This window comes from Mesoplodon mirus, assembly GCF_964341445.2.
Source record: "Mesoplodon mirus genome assembly, chromosome: 12".
Taxonomy (NCBI): Eukaryota; Metazoa; Chordata; class Mammalia; order Artiodactyla; family Ziphiidae; genus Mesoplodon; species Mesoplodon mirus.
Window position 1 is genome coordinate 81,733,568 of NC_138988.1, and position 18,801 is coordinate 81,752,368.

Consider the following 18,801-nt stretch of genomic DNA (forward strand, 5'->3'; position numbering starts at 1 on the left):
CAAAAAAACCAAAACATACAACAGAAGCAATACTGTAACAAATTCAATAAAGATTTTAAAAATGGTCCACATCAAAAAAAAATCTTAAAAAAAAAAGGCCGTTTCATAACGCTCCTGTGAGGGGATCTCTTAATGGGCAAGAATTCACATGATTTTGAGGCATCGGATGTATTGGGTATTATTTCTCCATGAAGGGGCTTTGATTCCTGCTCAGAAAAGCCAGGCAAAGGGTCAACTCTCCTGGACTTTCACTCACTGGCCTCCTGCAGCTGTTTGGGTTTGCAGCTTTAACCAAGAAATGCTGGCATCCCTGAGGAAGAAATCTGCCCAGAGAAGGCCTAACCCCCAGAGTGCAGTTGCCTGCTGCCACCTTGTGGTGACTCAGTCCAAACGCAGGCAGCCCATCCCACAGGGCGGAGCCTTCGAAGAAAAAAAACACAATTAAGTATGTCCATAAAATCACACAGTATTAAGGTCACAATGGGTAAGTTTATTCAACGACTTGGATATTTGAGTCAAAAGTACGTATAAGTCTTAACTAGTGCTACTGCAAAGCAAGCTTTCTTGGCCTTAGGACTTGCCTCAGAGCTTCTCTCCATCAGCACAGAACCACCCAAAGTCTGTTCTAGACCAAAGTGCTCGGGGGTGGGGGATAAAAAGCCAACACAGAAAGGATGAACAGAAACCAGCTGTGCCCCCCAAAATACTCAGAAGTCATGTTACCTACAGCGAACAATGGTGTGGCTTGTTTGGGGAGGGGCCGTGAGGAGTGTGGTCCAGTCTTTTGCAGTGAAGATGCATCGTCTTCAGCCTGCCCACCTTCTTCTCTTTACCCGGAAGCAGCTTTCATGACCCATCCCCAGGCTTCCACCAAGTCCTGCCTCCGCCTGGTCACCCGTCCTCCACTTCAGTTCAATTTAACACTGACATTCAGGGAATAAACACATAGGCTGGGGAGTGGGGGAGGAGGAAACAGGAAGAAGCTTTCTTGGCTGAACCCCACAGTCCACAGACGAGGGCCCTCAGATGAGGAAGATGGTGCCCTCGGAGACCATGACCTGGTTGTCATCCTGCATCCTGCTCAGCGCAGCCTGGATCTCCGCAGGGGAGAAGGGCTCTTCGTTGTCCCGATTGATGGATTCTGTGAGGCGATTCATGCCCACTGACTGTGCGTGAGCTTCCCGGAACACCTCCAGGAGGGCCACCTTGAAGGCCTTCAACCTGCCCAGGACAGGAGACAGGGTGAAGGAGCAGGAAGTGGCCCACGTGCTCTCAGGCCAGATCGATGCTGGGGTCCATCAGCACAGGCATCCTCCAACCGCACAGCCCACCCCGGATGGCCGCTCCACGCCCGAGCTTCCCCCTTAAAGCTAAGCTGCTGTATTACAGAGCTTTCTGCACAGTGAGTAATAACAGCATTTTAAAAACCAGAGGCCTCTGAGCATGTGGGAAACTGGCATCCATATACCATCGGCAGAAACGCAAACTTGGATGGCATCTTTGGGAGGCAAGTTAGTCCCATGTACTACAATTTTAAAGTGCATCTCCTTTGACTCCAGGAATCCATTCCTAAAAGCTAACCCCACAGCTCTTCCCCCACCACTGTACAGTGATAAATGTTAAGAATGTTTTACTGTAAACAGCAGTCTTATGAAGGGTAAATGTCCACCATTAGAAAACAAAAATAAAAATTTACAAATCCATACTATGGAAACCCTGCAGTCACTGAAAAGAGATCTCCATGTGCTGATTCAGAAAATGCTTTAAGATATAGTTCAATGGTTGTCCTGGGGGATGGAATTATACTTGATCTTAATGTTTTTTCTAAATACTTTTCAATTTGTTCAAACTTTTTTCAGTGAAGACACTGTGTTGAGTCTGTTAAGGTATTAAAAGAAAACAGCAAACCTTAGCCGTGGACTTACTTTGAAATCCAAGAAACATAAAATTTATAGATAAAACTGTTTCTGAACCTCTAGTGGTAAAAATTCTTTATCTCAAAACAAATGACAACAGTTCAGTGAAGAGAAAAAATATCTATATATCTATATATCTATATCTCCTACTGAGAGGAACCCAAGGTTACAGTGAGACACAACCTCTGTCCTTGCTCTACGACCCTTCTTCCTGAACTCACAAGGGTATCGATTTAAAATTCCCACAGAGAGAATTATTTATAAAGCAAATGGTAAAACATAAACAACTGGGGATTCTGAGTAAAGAGTGTAAAGAATTCTTTACACTATTTTTTGCAACTTTTTTCAAGTTTGAAATTGTCATCGAATAGAAACTGTTCTAAAAACCCTCAGGCCTCTAGTTCTGAGCTCCATTGGTAACAGCTTCTTTCCTACCATCCCGGGGAGAGGTCTTCCCTCCTCACCTGGATTCACTCAACTCCACCTTCTGGGACTCCTTGGTCTCCTGTGAGTCTGTCGCCTTTGGAGTGTGCACTTGAGGGGGAAAGGGTTGCAGAGAGTGAGAGGACAACAAGGTGAAGCCATGTCCACAGACCCCCGAGGCCCCTCCCTAACCCCGCCCTCATGAGCCTGCAACACTCACTCCTGGGGCCCTCGGGGGCTAGCCAGGGCAGGCAGGGAGAAAGGCCTCAAGTCAGGCGGGGGACCCTCAGCACACGGGATCTGGGACGCTCACGCCAGGCTTGGCAAAGAGCACAGTTCACCGGGGAGGAAGCAGACAAGGGGGCAAAGCTTATTTCCAAAGTTCTGACTGAGTTTCCTGGGATTCTCGTGGACAGACCTCTTAGACACAGGGTCCCAAGTGGGAGGCCCACTGGGAGCCCACCAGCAGACGCAATAGGCAGAACACTGAAGGGTCAGCAGTCAGGGACCACCTCTGTACCACTAGGGGCCGTTCGCTTACCCTGAGGCATCTCCTCCTCCGTGTCGCTGAAGTCGTAGGGGTCATAGGAGTCCCCATCCTTGGCATCCGAGTGACGGGTCTTCCTCCTAAAATGCCCACAGCAGTTAAGAGACGAGCTTTGGTGAGCTCCGTCCTGCACCTCTGACCACAGAGAACCATCTACAGTCCAAATGGAACACTAGGCCCAGGCCTGTACAAACTGCTGCCTTTTCTGAAAGAGACCAAACGTCTCTGGACTAGAGCACAAGCAGGCCCTGCTTCCCAATGCTCTTTTCTGTTGCCCACCCTCATAAATTCAACCACAGGTGTGAGAGGAGAAAATAACCTGGAGGAAAGACTTCTGAAATGTGGACTCAATAGCCTCCGAGCGGGTTACTGCTCCTCTACTTAGCCCTCCCCTCAGGAAAGAGGACAAAAGCTTCACACCGAGGACAAAGGGGGCTGTCACCCTCTCTGCTCGGAGTCACCTTCACCCTCTGACTCACTGCAGCATTGGTCTGGTCACCCTTCCCCGCAGCCTTGGCCCCTCCGCCCCTCCCCAGCCCTAATCTAAGTCTTTCATCTCCTTCCTTGGTGCCTCATCCGACCTCTTCCTCTTCTGCTCTTGGTCCTCCTGGCTTTTCTCCGCTTCGTCTTCTGTCTCCGATTCATCCTCACTTTGCTTCTTACGTTTCTTCTCCTTCTCGAGAACCTAGGACACCAAGCCACACATGGGTGGGCAGGAGGGTCACAGATGCCAGGGACTGAGTAAAGAACAGTCCCTCCTGCACCATCGAGAGCAGTGACTCCCTGGGTCTGATGACCTGACCTCTCTCATTCCTGAGTCCAGGACCAGGGGCAGGGGGTCGGCTGCAACCCATCCTTAAAGCTGCTGGAAGCTGGGTGCCATACCCTTCTCACAGTATGTGCTCAAGGAGCGTTCACTGAATACAGAAATGAATGGAAAAAAGTCTATCCCATAACGGTTAAGTGGAAAACAATTCATTTCTTTATAGATTTAAATTTAAGACAGCCCCCATGCTAGCAAAGAGATTAAGTCAGGGGGAGGCCAGTGGAAAGACGCTGCTTTCTGCCAACAACCCAGATACAGGTGTCAACCGTGCACGGCTGTGAGGCGCGAGCACCGACAGTTCATTCAGAGGAGCCTCAGGCCCAGCACCTGGATGCTCACCTTCTTGAAGTAAGCGTACTGGACCAGCTCTACAGCCTCCTCTGCATCCTGCAGATCCACGGTCTTGCTCATGCGGGCCTTGGCGTGGGCCGTGGCCAACCGAATCAGAGTTTCCAGTGTCCGGGCTGTCACTGGAGACGTCTGGGGGAGAAGACAAGGGGGGACCACTCATCCAGGATCCCCCCACGGCACGCCGGTCATGCCCATCATTCCCACCGCACAGAGAGGGAAAGACTCCACCAGAAAAGCTCTGGAAAAACCAAGCCATGGAGCCAGAAAAAGTACGTAAAATTCAGAAAGATAAAAACAACCAAGGAAACATGACTGAGAGAGAGGGCTGAGGGAGGGAGAACGAGGTGAACTGGGAAGAAAACGATCCAGCATCTTACAGCTGGAGAGGAGAGTGAGGAAGGAGAACCTTTGCCGCAGGCCTGCAACGCGCCAGGATCCCGCTTTTACGTTCACTGTGTCAGTCAACGGCCTTAATAACCTGGAGCAGCTTTAGAGAGGAGGAAAATGGGACTCGAAGAGCTTCCAATAATTTGTCTAATGTCACACTACGTGGGGGTGTGACAGAGGTTATCTGAGGACAAACTTTCTAAAGTTGGGTAAACCCGGGCTTCCCTGGTGGCGCAGTGGTTAAGAGTCCACCTGCCGATGCAGGGGACACGGGTTCGTGCCCCGGTCCGGGAAGATCCCACGTGCCGCGGAGCATCTGGGCCCGTGAGCCACGGCCGCTGAGCCTGCGCATCCGGAGCCTGTGCTCCGCAACGGGAGAGGCCACAACAGTGAGAGGTTCGCATACCGCAAAATAAATAAATAAATAAATAAATAAATAAAGTTGGGTAAACCCACTTAGGTCCAGAGAAGCAGAATTCTGACATGTTCTTATCGAGTGGTTCCCAAAGGGGTGGGTGTATCCCTAACGGGGTAGTGGGGGGTGGTGGAGGGTTCATCTTTTTAAAATGCTATTGTCTGAACGGCATCCCTGGTCTAATGGGTCAGAATGTGTGGTTTAAGAATTCATTCCCTGTTGGTCCAGTGGTTAGGACTCCACACTTCCACTGCCTAGGGCATGGATGCAATCTCTGGTCGGGGAACAAAGGTCCCACAAGCCGCGCAGTGCAGCCAAAACAAAAGAAGTTTCAGATGATTCTGATGTGCCCTCCTAGGTAAGCAGTCCTGACATTATCCAACCTTCTCATTTTATGGGTTGAAAAACTGCGACCTGGGAGGTGAAAGGATGTGCACAAGTTGCAAAGGTTACTGAAGCCCTGGGGTCGGAGCCCAGGACTGGTTCTTTCCACCACACCTCCCGTCCCCCATCCTATGATGCTCCAGGGATGTATCTGGTCACTTCTGCTTTCTAGTGTTCTAAATTATCACTTACAGCCAATCTGACATTCAAAAACAAATACATTCATATTTAAATAAATTCACCAATTTTTTAAAATGATTTAGAAAGCTACCAGAGAATGTAGCTTATACATTCCATCATAAACTCCAATTCTTGAATAACCTGAAGCTGATGAAATCCTAGCCTACACGAGCAGAACTACAGAGCCCAAACTGAGAGATTTACCAATCCCACTAAGACCACAACTAAGATAGTGTATTGTATTCAGTGAGAGGGCCTTTGACACACTGGAACATGTTCATGTGACAGGAAAAACAATTTAAAAGACAGGGGGCTGTTTAATCTGAAGAAAATAAGTCATACACAGTCTCCAGAAAACAAAATTAAGGCCCATGGGTAGAAGTCACGGAGAAGCACGTTTAAGCTCAATAAATAGAAGAATATTCTAACATTTCAATGCAGTGATGTACTAGGCATGCTGTCACTGGAGGTGTCAAGGAAGTCCCAGCAAAAATTCCAGAAGATGGAATTCTTGTCTGGGTGTAAGTCTGGAATAGACGATCTGGGGTCATGTCTGAATCCAAGAGTCTGTGTCTCTATCACATCATGATGGTTTGGGACCTGGGTCTTTCTGCTGTGAAATCCTACCTATATAAACTACATTGCCCCAAAAGACTTCGATAAATCCACAGGCAGGTGTATTAGGTTTCTAGAAATAGCCTTGGATGATCATCATGGCTACCCAACTCCTAATTTTTTTCCAAAGTCCAGCCCAAATATCATACCCTTTGGGAATCCTTCCCTGACATTCATATCCCTTCTGGAAAGTCTAAAGGAAAAATTAACAGCTTCTGCATCTACACTTCAACTGTCTTTCACATTCATTCCCCTTTGGGTACTACACTGTGATATATAATTATATGAATATATGACCTTTTCATCTACTTTCTGCCTCCCGGGCCCAGGACTGAGCTCTTGGGAGACTGCACGTAAGAACAGAAATTCATTCAGTTCCCAGAAGTCGCTCACGTTTGCTGAATGTTTTTTTCTTTTTTTGGCCGTGCCGCACGGCCTGCGGGATCTTAGTTCCCCAACCAGGGATCGAACCCGTGCCCCCTGCAGTGGAAGTGTGGAGTCGTAACCACTGGACCGCCAGGGAAGTCCCACATGCTTGCTGAATAAATCACAGCTTCTGGAGGCCAATGTCATCTGAACTCAGGAGAAACACGTTAGCTCTGGGGTTCACATTGCATTTTCCTTTGTAAAAGGAAATGATTACAGTAGTGTAACAGGAAGCCCTTCAGGCCAGAAAGAAAAAGGTAAGGAATCACTAAGTTAAAATGCTTCCAGTGCTCCCAGGGAGCGGGGACTCCCTCCCCAGCATCACCCTGAGGGGCTCTGGTCACCCTCCGGTCACCATCCCACAGGCAGACTCACCCTAGCGGTGTCCGAGCTCATGCTGTCCTGGCTGCGCAGGCATGAGTACTCCTCTGCGATGTAGGCAGCCGACTCCTCCGTCAGGACGGGCTTGATGATTTTGGCCACGTGGATGTACTTCCTCATGAAAGCCGCACTCACCATCTTCTCCCTGGACCCGCACACGGCAAATTTCACTCCCCTGCCACAGCCCAGCACCTGCCTGGGGTTGTAGCCCTGCCCCTCCTCAGGGAAGTCAAGGTCACGTGACAGAGCAGAGATACAGCCTGGAACCCAGTGTCACAAACCCCATTTATACACAACGTGTACAAGACCCTCTCACATACTTTAATTCTATGGTGTTACTTAGGTATTACTTGTGAAGTAGGTAGTTTAGGTATGAAGTGTAGGTGTTATCTGTCCTATTTTATCAGTGGGAAAACTATGGCTCAGAGAATCTTAAGTGGACTCAAATTTCATTTTCTGACTCCAAATTCCACATTCTTAAACCAATAGGTTTGAAGATTACACTATGCTTCCGACTGCACCAAGGCCAAAAATAGGGGAATGGGATCTCACATGTGAGGCACTGAGCACAAGTCTCCTTTATCCAAACCCACTTGCAACCTTTCCAGTGCTTACGATCTACTGCCCCTTCCACAAAAACTCACCACGGATGGCCACGAGACTTGTGCAACACTTCACGTACACGGGTAACATGACACACCCACCATCAGTTAGGTGGGTCGTCAAAGCCTTCCATTTTAGGAAAAGACCAGAACCTAAGCTTGATCACCCACGAACATTCACACGGCAAGTGGCCATGAAAAAGGGTGCATCTGTGGATCCAGAAGAGAAAACGGGCCCCCGTGATTACGACTCCAAGCATGATCTTGGCCTGGGCGGCACATATAAACACGCTCTACACAAATCTCAGGTTCCCTCCAGGAGGAGGTGTGAAGAATGCTCACTTCTTTTTCTTGGCCCCATGCAGAAGGCTATCATGCTTCTCGTAGATCTGGGTGTCCTGCTGGTCTTCCTGGCTAAAGTTGGGATCCTCCGTGGCCAGGATATCCACGGCACTCCCTAGAGGCATAGCTGGAAAACCAAGTCGGGAGAAAGAATAAGAGCTGAACCCAGGGGAAATCGCTTCTTCTGAAGAGACACAAGACTCACAAAGCAAGGACCCAGAAGGAAGCAGACACGTGAGCCCCACAAATAAGGAGGCAGAACCACCTGGCCCACAGAAGATGCTCAAAGGTGTTCCCAGACCCTGAAATGGACAAGAGACACACCGTAGGAACCAGGGAGCAGAGGGCACCTTCCACATCACCCCAGATGCTACCACGCCCACCAACCCCAGGCTGGGTCTGAGAGCGCGGCCTGTGTCTAGGTGCCCTCCCCTCAGTCAGTCTTTCTCTCCCCCCGGCCTCACCGTCACCATCCTGCTCGCCGGGTGCCCGGTAGCGGTGCATTCTGAGGACGTGGTCTGAGATCTCCCGATCCTGCTCGGGATCCATCTGATCCAGCATGATGAAGAGGAGGTCGAATCGGGACAGCAGGGAGTCCTGCAGCCCGATGTTCTCCATGGGGGTCTTGTACTGATCGTACTGGGTGGGGAACACGAGAAAAAAGGAGAGTGGAGACGACATCAATGGGAAGAAAGAACAAGGAGGCCGGATCGGTTACGTGAGTGAGAACAGAAGACCAGACCTTCAAATGCAAAGCGAACAAGCAGTGAAGATGTAAAGCATTTCCAAGCTACTAAGAAACTGAATTCATTTCCTCTAAGTGCAGCCCTCCTCTAACTGACGCTCAGCTGACCTGAGCAAGCTCGGAGACCCACGCCTTTCCTTCCAGGCAAACAGAGCCCCACCTCCTCGCTCCGGTGCCTCTAGCAAGCTGACTGTGGGTCTCAAAACCAGCCTTCTCCTTCCCAAGCTTCACTCTGCTCCTCACTCCGAGGCAGGACCAGCTCTGGAAGATGAGTCCCTCTTCCCTACCTATTACGAAGACATGACAAGCTGGCTAAGCCAGAAACACCTGGAGCCTCTGGCTTCCTTACGCAGAAGGTACTGGGTAAAGTCTCAACAAAAACGCGTGATAATCTATAAACCATAATGTCTTAAGGTTCAAGGGAGGTTTTCCTGGGACTCAAGAACGCCTATACTCTTTTTTTTTTTTTTTTTCGGTACGCGGGCCTCTCACTGCTGTGGCCTCTCCCGTTGAGCACAGGCTCCAGACGCGCAGGCTCAGCGGCCATGGCTCACGGGCCCAGCTGCTCCGCGGCATGTGGGATCTTCCCGGACTGGGGCACGAACCCGTGTCCCCTGCATCGGCAGGCGGACTCTCAACCACTGTGCCACCAGGGAAGCCCAAGAACGCCTATACTCTTATCTTTCAATTCCGGGCCTACGAGCTGACGCCTCCCCACGTCAGTCAGAGGCCTGACAACCTCGTAGGTAACATTAACGATTCTGGCCACGTTCACATTCCAGGACCTGCCATCTTCTCCCTACGTTCCCCAGAGAAATTCTTCAGAATGACGTAACACGTTACCATTAATCTAAAACTGTATGGTTCTCAACCCACACTATGCATTAGAACTAACCTACGGAGTCTTTCTAAACCATAGCTACCAAGAGCCCCAACCCAGAGATTTGGATTCAGAAACTCTGGGCTGGGGACTAGGCACCTGTATGTTTAAAAAATGCCACCAAAGCAGGTATTCTCATTCACTGCGGGATCATAAATTGTCAGAGCACAGCATGGCCTCTGGGTTCGAATTCTCTCTGCCATTTTCTAGCTTGTGACTCTTGAGCGAGTTACTTAACCTTTTATGCCTCCATTTTCTCATCTGTAAAATGAGGATAATACCTACCTCACAAGGTTATTGTGAGAGTGAAAGGAGTTAATAAATATAAAGCATCTGTAAGTATTAGTTAATAGTATTATAATGGTACAATCTTTAAAAGGGGCAATTTGGCAATCTCTACCATAAAAACGCGTGTAACTGTTAATCCAGTGATTCCATTGCTAAGTATTCATTCCCAAATGCTTAACAAAATGCACACAAAGGGATGTTTGCTGCAGTTTCATTCATAATAGCAGAAGGGAAAGGGAAAACACCAAATGCCCATCATTTGGAGACTGGTTAAACAAATTATTATAAGTCCATACAAGAGCATACTAGACAGCTGCTTAAAAGAAAACAAAAACAAAAAACCCCTAAACTCAGCAAACCCAAAGCTGGATAAATATAAAAGATGACACCTAAGCACATCAAAGTCATACTAAAAAACAAAGATAAATAGATTAATTCTTAACAAGGAGATAGTATATTTACTGGCACACGCTAAAGTTTTGTTTTTTGTTTTTTTTTTCACGCTGAAGTTTTTGTTTCCTAAAACACTGAAGAGCTGTCAGTGGTCATCTCCTGGGAAAGGAACAGGAGAGAGAAGGCAGGCTATTCATCTCATTATATCTCTCTGCTCTGTTCATAAATCCTCCGACCATCTGCATGCAGTACTTTTGTTTCAGTGTCAATGTAGGTTACCTGGGTTGTGAGACTGCAGGTCACTTTTGTTTTCTTCTTTGTGTTTTTAAAAACTTATTTTAAATAAATAACTTTCCAGGGGATTCTGACATGGATGAACGGGTGAGGAACCACTGCCCTAAACCAAGGACGGTGACAAGATGACAAGCGTACTTTAGTCTGTAGCCTGTTGCTCCCCAGGTCACCTGGAATAAACTTCGCAGCCCAGTCACTCAGCAAAACCAAATGGAGGTGAGGACAACAGTCGAGTGCCTGATCCCACTCACCCTGCCGTAGACGGGGTTGGCGGCTGCCAAAACACTGCAGCGGGCATTGAGCCGAGCGTGGATGCCGGCCTTGGCGATGGTGACTCGGCCCTGCTCCATCACCTCGTGGATGGCTGTGCGGTCCATGTCAGACATCTTGTCAAACTCATCGATGCAAACCACACCTCGGTCAGCCAGGACCATGGCCCCCGCCTCCAGACGCCGCTCCCCTGGGAGGTGGGGAGGGAAAAACACACACTACCATCCAGGTTGTAGGGGACGGGGCTAGATGTCAGTCTCCTTCCTAAGCACCTCGCACTGCCATACATGAGAACGAGAATGTAGTTAAGAGGTGTCAGCAAGGGCTTCCCTGGTGGCACAGTGGTTGAGGGTCTGCCTGCCAATGCAGGGGACGTGGGTTTGAGCCCCGGTCCGAGAAGATCCCACATGCCGCGGAGCGGCTGGGCCCATGAGCCATGGCCACTGAGTCTGCACGTCCGGAGCCTGGGCTCCGCAACGGGAGAGGCCACAACAATGAGAGGCCCACGTACCGCCAAAAAAAAAAAAAAAAAAAAAAAGAGGTGTCAGCTCCTAGACTCAGAGGAAACCCTGGGGTCAGCTTTTCAAGCTCCTATCTGAACAGTATTCCCTGTCCCACTCTGTTACCTAAGCAGCTAGCCCCCAACACACTTCCTTTCCAGATTTCGTCTCTTTATCCTCATCTTCAAGCCATTTCCCAACTAGATCTGTTCTCTTTTCACTGGTCTTCAAATCCCTTCCTCTAATGTACAAAGCAGTACAATTTTCATTTTTATTTCCCTTCAAATGTCAAAAGTTTCTCCTTCACAGCTCTTTCCAACAGCCTTCCAGGAGACATTCTTGTCACTAGAGGGCCACCCAAATATTTCAATAATTCACCCACTGTTGCCAGATACTTGGTCCTCTCCAATCTGGCCCACACTAACCTCTCAAGTGTATCTTCCCAATACAGGCTAGCGCCTGGAGCAAGCTCAAACCATCTATGCTCATCTCATCTGCTGGACCTCTGCCAAGGACCCTTCCACCCATACCTGTTTCCTGGTCTGTGGTGACAGCGGCCGTGAGACCCACTCCAGACGAGCCCCGGCCGGTGGTGGGGATGGCCCGAGGTGCAGTACACAGTACGTACCGCAGAAGCTGGGACTTGGCAACCGATGGGTCTCCTGTAATGGGATGGGGTAGCAGTGACTCTTGGAAACTCCCCTGCCCCCCAGCAAGTGCTGCTTTTCTAGCACAGCTCTTGACACAGTGGAAATGTATAGTAACAGGTTGTTAATATTATTTCTTTCCCTTTCCCTTTACCATTCACAGAAGAATATATTTTAGACATTATAAATCAGGAACCCCAGAAATAATAAAAATAATTTTAAAAATTCATTTTAGACTTTTGCCCTTTGATGGGACTGAAACACAGCCAGGTAGAGACACACAATTTGACAGATGATAGATTCCTGCAACCACACCCCACAGGGGGAGACCAGGAGACTAAAATCCCCAACACTGTACCTATTAGAAGGATATTGATGTCCCCACGGATGTGGCTGCCATTCTCTAGGTCTCGTTCCACTCCTCCCAAGAGCAAGCAGAGGATTGCCTTTTTGACATAGTCATGCCCATGGATGCTGGGGGCCAGCGACCTGGCCAGCTGGTCAAAGATGTCCTGGAGGAAGGACAACCACGGAGTGAAAAGCCTAAGGAGCCTCCGTGGGGTTGGATGAACTCACTTCAGCCCACAGAAGATGGTTGAAGAAATACACTGTTCTTAACTGTAAAGTCTTCTTCTCTAAGACTTTCACACCGATCAGAGCATTATCAGAACAGACACAGAGGAAGCCTGGATCCCAAAACCTGCTCAGAACTTTAATCTTTAGGAAAAAAAAGTGTTTCCCAGCTCAAAACATTTTAGTTTTAATAAGAATATGTACTGTGCTTCAGCAGTAACCTCTGTCACACATGCATAGATTTTGTTCAGTTCTAAGTGAGAACATTCTGTCTTTAAAAGGAGACATTTTTTAAAGAAAAATAAACGAGAGAACTAAAACAAAAATAACATATTTTATCTTTAAGTAACAATGTATCACTGGTATATTCCGTATAGACTCCTTGGTACACTAATATTCTAACTCCTCATATTTGTATTAGGTTCACTTAGCAGGTAGCACAACAGAAATATTAAAGAAAAACAGCAAAAACACCCTTTTGCTTACTGACTCAAAACTAGAAGCTGGCACCAAATACTTGAGAGAAAAAGCCCCAACCTTCCTCCTGATACAGTACAAAGATGGCCATGCCCAAATACGACCCTCACAAAGCCATCCCCACCCTCAAATCCCCGAAGGACGCCAGACCTTGGAACGGGTTTTACTGAACTTCTTGATCTTGGCTATGTCCTCAGCAGAGAAGGAAGGCTGAACGTCCTTGCTCATCTGCTTCACGTTACAGGCAATCAGGACAGTCCTGGGACAGAGAGGACAGTAAGAGGCTATTTTCAGTTCCTAACACCAAAGCCTTCTTAGGTTCCTAACCTAGAACAGCAAATCAGAAAACAATAAAGAAAAGAAAAAACAGAAAAGCAAAGCTGTTCTGAATTCAACCACTGATTCGCTTCATCTATGACACAAATATGTTGATGGTGCCTCACCCTGGGAATTGACCTCCTGCTGACCCACAGAGCTTGGGACAGTGTATGGGAGGGAGGTGGGAACATGCAAGAAACCCCGAGGTAAGCCAGGAGGCTGTAACCATGTGACCAGTAACTCCCACTTCTAGCATAAGACAGTAGAGCGAGTTTTATCTCCCAGGCAAGTAGAGTGTTTCACCAGCCCAATGTAACTCTGGGGAAGATGGCAAACTGGAGAAAGACTGCTACCAGAATGTACTCTGCCAGCAGCATTCCAAACACCTCAGGACGAACCATCTACCTGAAGGTCCCTGAGGTGTAGCCTCCCTTCTTTCCAGGAAGGCAGCGGTAGGTCCCCACCACCTGGACCCGGTCACCGGGCTTCACTCTGTCCACCAAGTCATCATCCAGTATGACGTCCACGGAGCGGGGAAGCTGGCCAGCGGGGGCCTTCTCCGGCATCTCCTGGATGGTGATGATCTGGTGGTCTTTGTAGACAGAAAGGCCGTATTCTGTCTCAAGGGGATTGTTTTCCTCATCCTGGAAAAGGCAGAGAGGCAGTCATCTCGACCCTGTCTTAGAATGCCACACTCGTTTGTTGTAGGAAACAAATATAATTTGTAGATAAACCGCACGAGAGTAGTATTCAGGAACAATAAACTCCAAATATCTTCTCCAGTTTTTTCCATTCCTGTCTGTTCTAGTTACAAACCATCTAATGGAAGGGGTGATCTACAGCCAGAAGGGACCACGGCTGTACTAACACCTGTACTGAGATCCTTACTGCCCCTATGCTATGACTCGGTATTTCTACTCCTAGGTAATACCCAACACAAACGTTCACCCAAAGCCACACACTACAATGTTCACAGCAGCACTATTCCAAATAGCTAAAATCGAGAAAATATCCTAATGCCATCAACAGAATGGTTAAATAAGTGTGGTATAGCCACACGAGTGAATACTACACAGCAGTGAAAATGTATGGAGTACACCCATACACATGGATGAAACTCAGACATACACTGAACAAAAGAAGCCCAACACAGATGAGCATTTAGATAAAATATAAAAACAGGGGAAAGTACTCGAAGCTGCTAGATGTCAGGATCTCGAGAGCAGTGTGGCCTCAAGAGGGACTTCTGAGCACCAGTAAGGTGCCGTTTCCTGGTTTGGATGACTTTTTATTGAGCTTGTAAAATTTCACTGAGCTGTACACTTATGTAAGCTTTTCTGTATATTAAACTTCAATAAAAACATTTCAAAGTTTTACTTCCTTGCCATTTGAAGTTTCTAGAAACACGGCAGCTATCACTTGTGGAGTGCCCACTATGTGCAAGGCACTGTGCTGTAACTCCACGAAATTATCTCATGTAATCATCACAACTCAGTCCCCAAAGCTGGTATTTTCCACGTTTTACAAATAAGGAAGTTGAGGCTGGGAGAGGTTAAAGAAGTCCTCCACGGTCACACAGTAAACACCAAAGCCCATGCTCTTAAGAACCACACTAGACAACCTCCAGGAGACCTGGTCGGGTATATTTCAGGTCCTGAGCAAAGAAGCTTGGCCACAGCAATCAGCAGAGTACCCCTGAGTAATTCCTGGAGAATAAATTCTAGAAAGTAGGGATCTTAATGAACAAGAGAGCCAGGTGACTGAGGAAATGCAACTGGCCTGAGAGTAAAAAGACAGGCTCCTGTCCTCAGGGCCATCACTAACTGGAACATAAGCAACCTCACCGAGCCTCACATTTCACCTGAGATAGACTAAATGGTTCTCAAGTATGACTCAGTTACAATTCTAAGAAACTCAGTCTTGTTTATATGTTACGATTCCTCCACCAGCTGATAAAACTGTAGACAAGGACTGGCTCTTCTTTACATCTGTGTCCTCCTCAGTGTCCGACAATCCTTTGGATACAGTCGCTCTCAATTAAAATTTGATGGCAGGGACAGGCAGGGATAAAATGTGTTCAGACATCAAGTAATCAGTATTAGTCATCTTCTCTTGTCTCTAAGTAAGAAGACCTCGCGCCATCCTCAATGCAGACCAATCTGAACACCAAGACTAAAGCCATTCTCTATGTCAACCTTCTCTCAAATCCACAGTAAAATAGTTGCAGAGATTTCAGAGTAACATTAGTGCATAAGTATTTTTCCATATTACTCTAAGCAGATTACACAATCATATGATATTATAACTTTGCTAAAAGATCAACGTACATTAGATGACTTTTGTTCCTTCTTTCAATTCTTCCATAATTTTCCAAGTTTTCTAAAGAGAATATTTTTTCTTTAAAAAAAAAAGAATTGTGGACTTTCCATATTAAACTCTGACTAGCAATCAATCTTTCCTTCAAATTAACCCTTACTTTTCACCCTATTCACATCTAGAAGAAAGACTTCAGATATTACCCAATTACTTGCATTAAAACAGACATCTTTGAGCCCAACCTCTAAAGAGGTCCAATCAATTCATCCTCCTCACCTTGGTAGGATAGACAGAGCTGGACGGAAAGGCCACCAGGGTGGTGAGATCAGAATAACGTCGCTCTATGGTCTTCTTGGTAGCAGGACAGTAGTGAACACTGCAGACGACTTTGGGACGAACTAGAGAGCCTAGGAATGGAAAGTCACCCAACCAGACAGTGAGAAGGAGGATCTAACCCAGGCAAGCCCATGATGACTCCAAATACTGTGTTCTTCCAACCAGTTAAGCAATTTCAATACTACTTGTCATTAATTCACCTTTATACCTAGAACAACACCATAATCCAAGTAAAACTTCAAGTACAGCTGACCCTGACTGAGAAGTAGTAGGAGTTCAGGGTCACTGCCAAGAGCCAAGACTCCTCCACTCTCAGCAAACTTCATCATTCTGCTGGCACAGGTGGTCACTCAAAGTCCCCCTAGTTACTGTGCAATACTTGAGTTCCTCCAAGTTTCACCCCGTAATTTCAGTGCTCCACCCTTCTGAAGCCATTAGCTCCCCAACTCTACTCCGCCTCTCCTGCCTTCCAGCCCCCCAAGCCTATGCCACCTCCATTCCGTTAGTCCCCCACTTTAGCCCACTCACATTTAGTGACAATGCCCTCCACACAGACGACACAGCTGAGGAAGCAGGAGGTAAGAGTCCGGGGAGAGACATGCTTGGAGCCAAAGCTGCCCTCCAAGCCTATATAGAACTCCTCATACTGCTTGGCATATGTAGCATCAATGGAGGCCACAAAATCCTTCAGTGCCCGCTGGAAGGCAACCAGCTCCTCAAAGGCATTGCTCAGGAGGCTGCAGACGGGCGAGAGAAAGAATCATTAGGCAGAGAGGGCAGAACTCAAAAAATGACCCACAAAACAGAAGTGGACATTCTTAGATCATCAAAGTTTTGATGGCAAAATCTAGCTTCTACTTTCTCCTGCCATCCTACAAGGCCCAGTACAATACATCAGAACTGAGGGCCAACTTTTAATTCAATGATGGAGAAATGATACTCAGTTAAACATGGAGGGAGGAGCTCTTGAGAAGAAAATGTCCACCCCCTACTTTGGGAAGAGGTAAAAAACATAGGAGCTGGTGAGACACTAAGGGCTTCAGGGTCAAAAACATTTCATGCAGGTCCTCTCCTGTGAAGCCTGCTCCAATCCAGGGAAGAGAGGGGAGCCATTCTCACTCAGGGCCAGGATGTGCCCTTGGAGACCCCCAGCCACTCACCGGTTAGCCCTTTTCTCGTTTTTCCTACGCAGGTCATTCACGTTGACAATCAACCGGTACTGGTTGTCACTGATCAGCTCCCGAACTTTGCTTTGATAAATTCCCTGGTCTTCCTGCAAAACAGCCACCACATGCCACAGCAGCCACAAATTCAAAAATCAGATGTTTTTAAACAGAGGCAGCTCTCACAGCAAGAAAAATATATCCACCTCTGCGGCACATCTGAACCCCAATTTCTCCCACGTTTTCACTCACTAGCCTCGGATTCCAAATACGCCCTAAGAGGCCAGTGTATGAATTATAATGACTTCCTCAAGGTCCATATTATTCCTATTATCACCAACAGCTCTTCTGTGTGCAGTAATTTCTCAACCTTTAATGGGGAATTAAAGCGAGCTCGTAAGTCTACGAGGACAACAAATAAGAACTTTGTCAAAGTGTAAATTAAACGGACTTTTAATATGCATATCAAAGTGACTTTTCCAACGTAAGGTAGATAGATAGTGGGAAGCAGCCGCAGAGCACAGGGAGATCAGCTCGGTGCTTTGTGACCGCCTGGAGGGGTGGGATGGGGAGGGTGGGAGGGAGGGAGATGAATGAGGGAAGGGATGTGGGAACAGATGTATATGTATGACTGATTCACTTTGTTATAAAGCAGAAACTAATAAAAAAAAATGTATAAAATAAAAAAAAATAAAAAAATAAAAAAATAAAAAAACAAAGTGACTTTTCCTTGCAGAATTTTGTATGGAATGAAAATATTTCATTTCCCTATCATCTGTATAATATAAAGAGTTCCTACATCCGGACCTAGGAGTAGGGAGCCTTAGCTACATTTACAAACAGCACTATCAACACTTCAAGATGTTTTTACCAACGTTCCACGGCCGTCAGTCTTAAATTGCATGTAAAAGCCCCTTTATCTGCATACCAATACTCTTTCTCCGCAACCCACTAGATATAGAAAAAGACTGCGGCCAAATCTCCGGTTAGGAAGTCGGTCACTAAAACCTAGGGACCCTAAAATACGGCGGGTCACTGCCGTTTTCCTGCCGTCCTTCCCCTCACCCTCCCCTCAAATTAAGAGAGCAGGGAGTGATCAACGTGGTCTTTGCAGCTGGTTTGCTCTTGGAGGAAACCTGTTGCCTTTCGCGAGACCCGGCCACCATTTGTACCTGGGAAAAAGTCACAGGATCGCTTTTAACCACTGACTCCGCCTCTAGGAAAGCTACGAGACCAGGGCGGAAGGTCCCGAGCCGCTGCCCCGCCGCCGCAGCCTGGAGCCCCGCGGCCTCCCTCGGCCCCTGCGCGGCCCTGAGGCTCCCAGCGCCCTAGTCTCGCGACCCGGCGCCTCTCTCACCTCGTCGTCCAGGAAGTCCAGGTAGTCTCTCTGCGCCTCTCTCAGCTCCACATCGTCCAGCACCACGGTCCCCGCCATGCTCGCCGCACGGAAACTTCTGCCACCGGAGCCGCAAGCAGCGCCCTTGGCTAACCCTGCCCCAGCACTAAAACTTCCCAACTTCTCCCGCCAACAAAAGTAACCTCAAGGAAGGGGCGGGGTACCTTGTAGGGTATTTACATTCTGATTGGCTGAATCCTCTTACGCGAGAATAGAGAGTACCCAATCGAGAGTTGCTTCTTCTCCGAGTTTTCCGCGCGGCGCCTCGCTGTGGCGGGAAATGTGCCATCCGGGGCCCTCTCCGCTCCGCCCTTACTGGCGGGAAAGCTGACCAATAGGACGAGAGGATGCTAGCGGAGCCCGTTCATTGGGCAGCCGTAGGGCCGGCGAGACCTGGGAGCACTGCATTC

General features: G+C 47.8%; 1 protein-coding gene across 1 annotated transcript; it reads right to left on the bottom strand.

Annotated features, from left to right (window-relative positions):
* Positions 1-469: 469 nt before the first annotated feature.
* Positions 470-18,545, bottom strand: MCM3 (minichromosome maintenance complex component 3). The gene is made up of 17 exons (XM_082637164.1): positions 18,353-18,545; positions 16,993-17,105; positions 16,361-16,569; positions 15,773-15,903; positions 13,586-13,824; positions 13,013-13,121; positions 12,171-12,324; positions 11,696-11,827; positions 10,647-10,855; positions 8,260-8,434; positions 7,796-7,922; positions 6,846-6,996; positions 4,052-4,192; positions 3,468-3,571; positions 2,881-2,966; positions 2,381-2,450; positions 470-1,221 (listed from the first exon to the last, which is right to left on the bottom strand). Exons 1-17 carry the CDS (start codon positions 18,428-18,430, stop codon positions 1,023-1,025), a joined length of 2,427 nt encoding a protein of 808 aa, XP_082493290.1. The 5' UTR covers positions 18,431-18,545; the 3' UTR covers positions 470-1,022.
* Between the last annotated feature and the right edge of the window lie 256 nt (positions 18,546-18,801).

Excerpts from the sequence above, each read along its gene's own strand:
- MCM3 (XM_082637164.1), bottom strand. The coding sequence starts at position 18,430 with ATGGCGGGGACCGTGGTGCTGGACGATGTGGAGCTGAGAGAGGCGCAG. Across the intron at positions 13,825-15,772 it reads GCTCTGTCTATCCTACCAAG|GATGAGGAAAACAATCCCCT; the intron begins GTGAGGAGGATG and ends TGCCTTTTCCAG. Across the intron at positions 7,923-8,259 it reads CGGCGAGCAGGATGGTGACG|CTATGCCTCTAGGGAGTGCC; the intron begins GTGAGGCCGGGG and ends TTGGTTTTCCAG.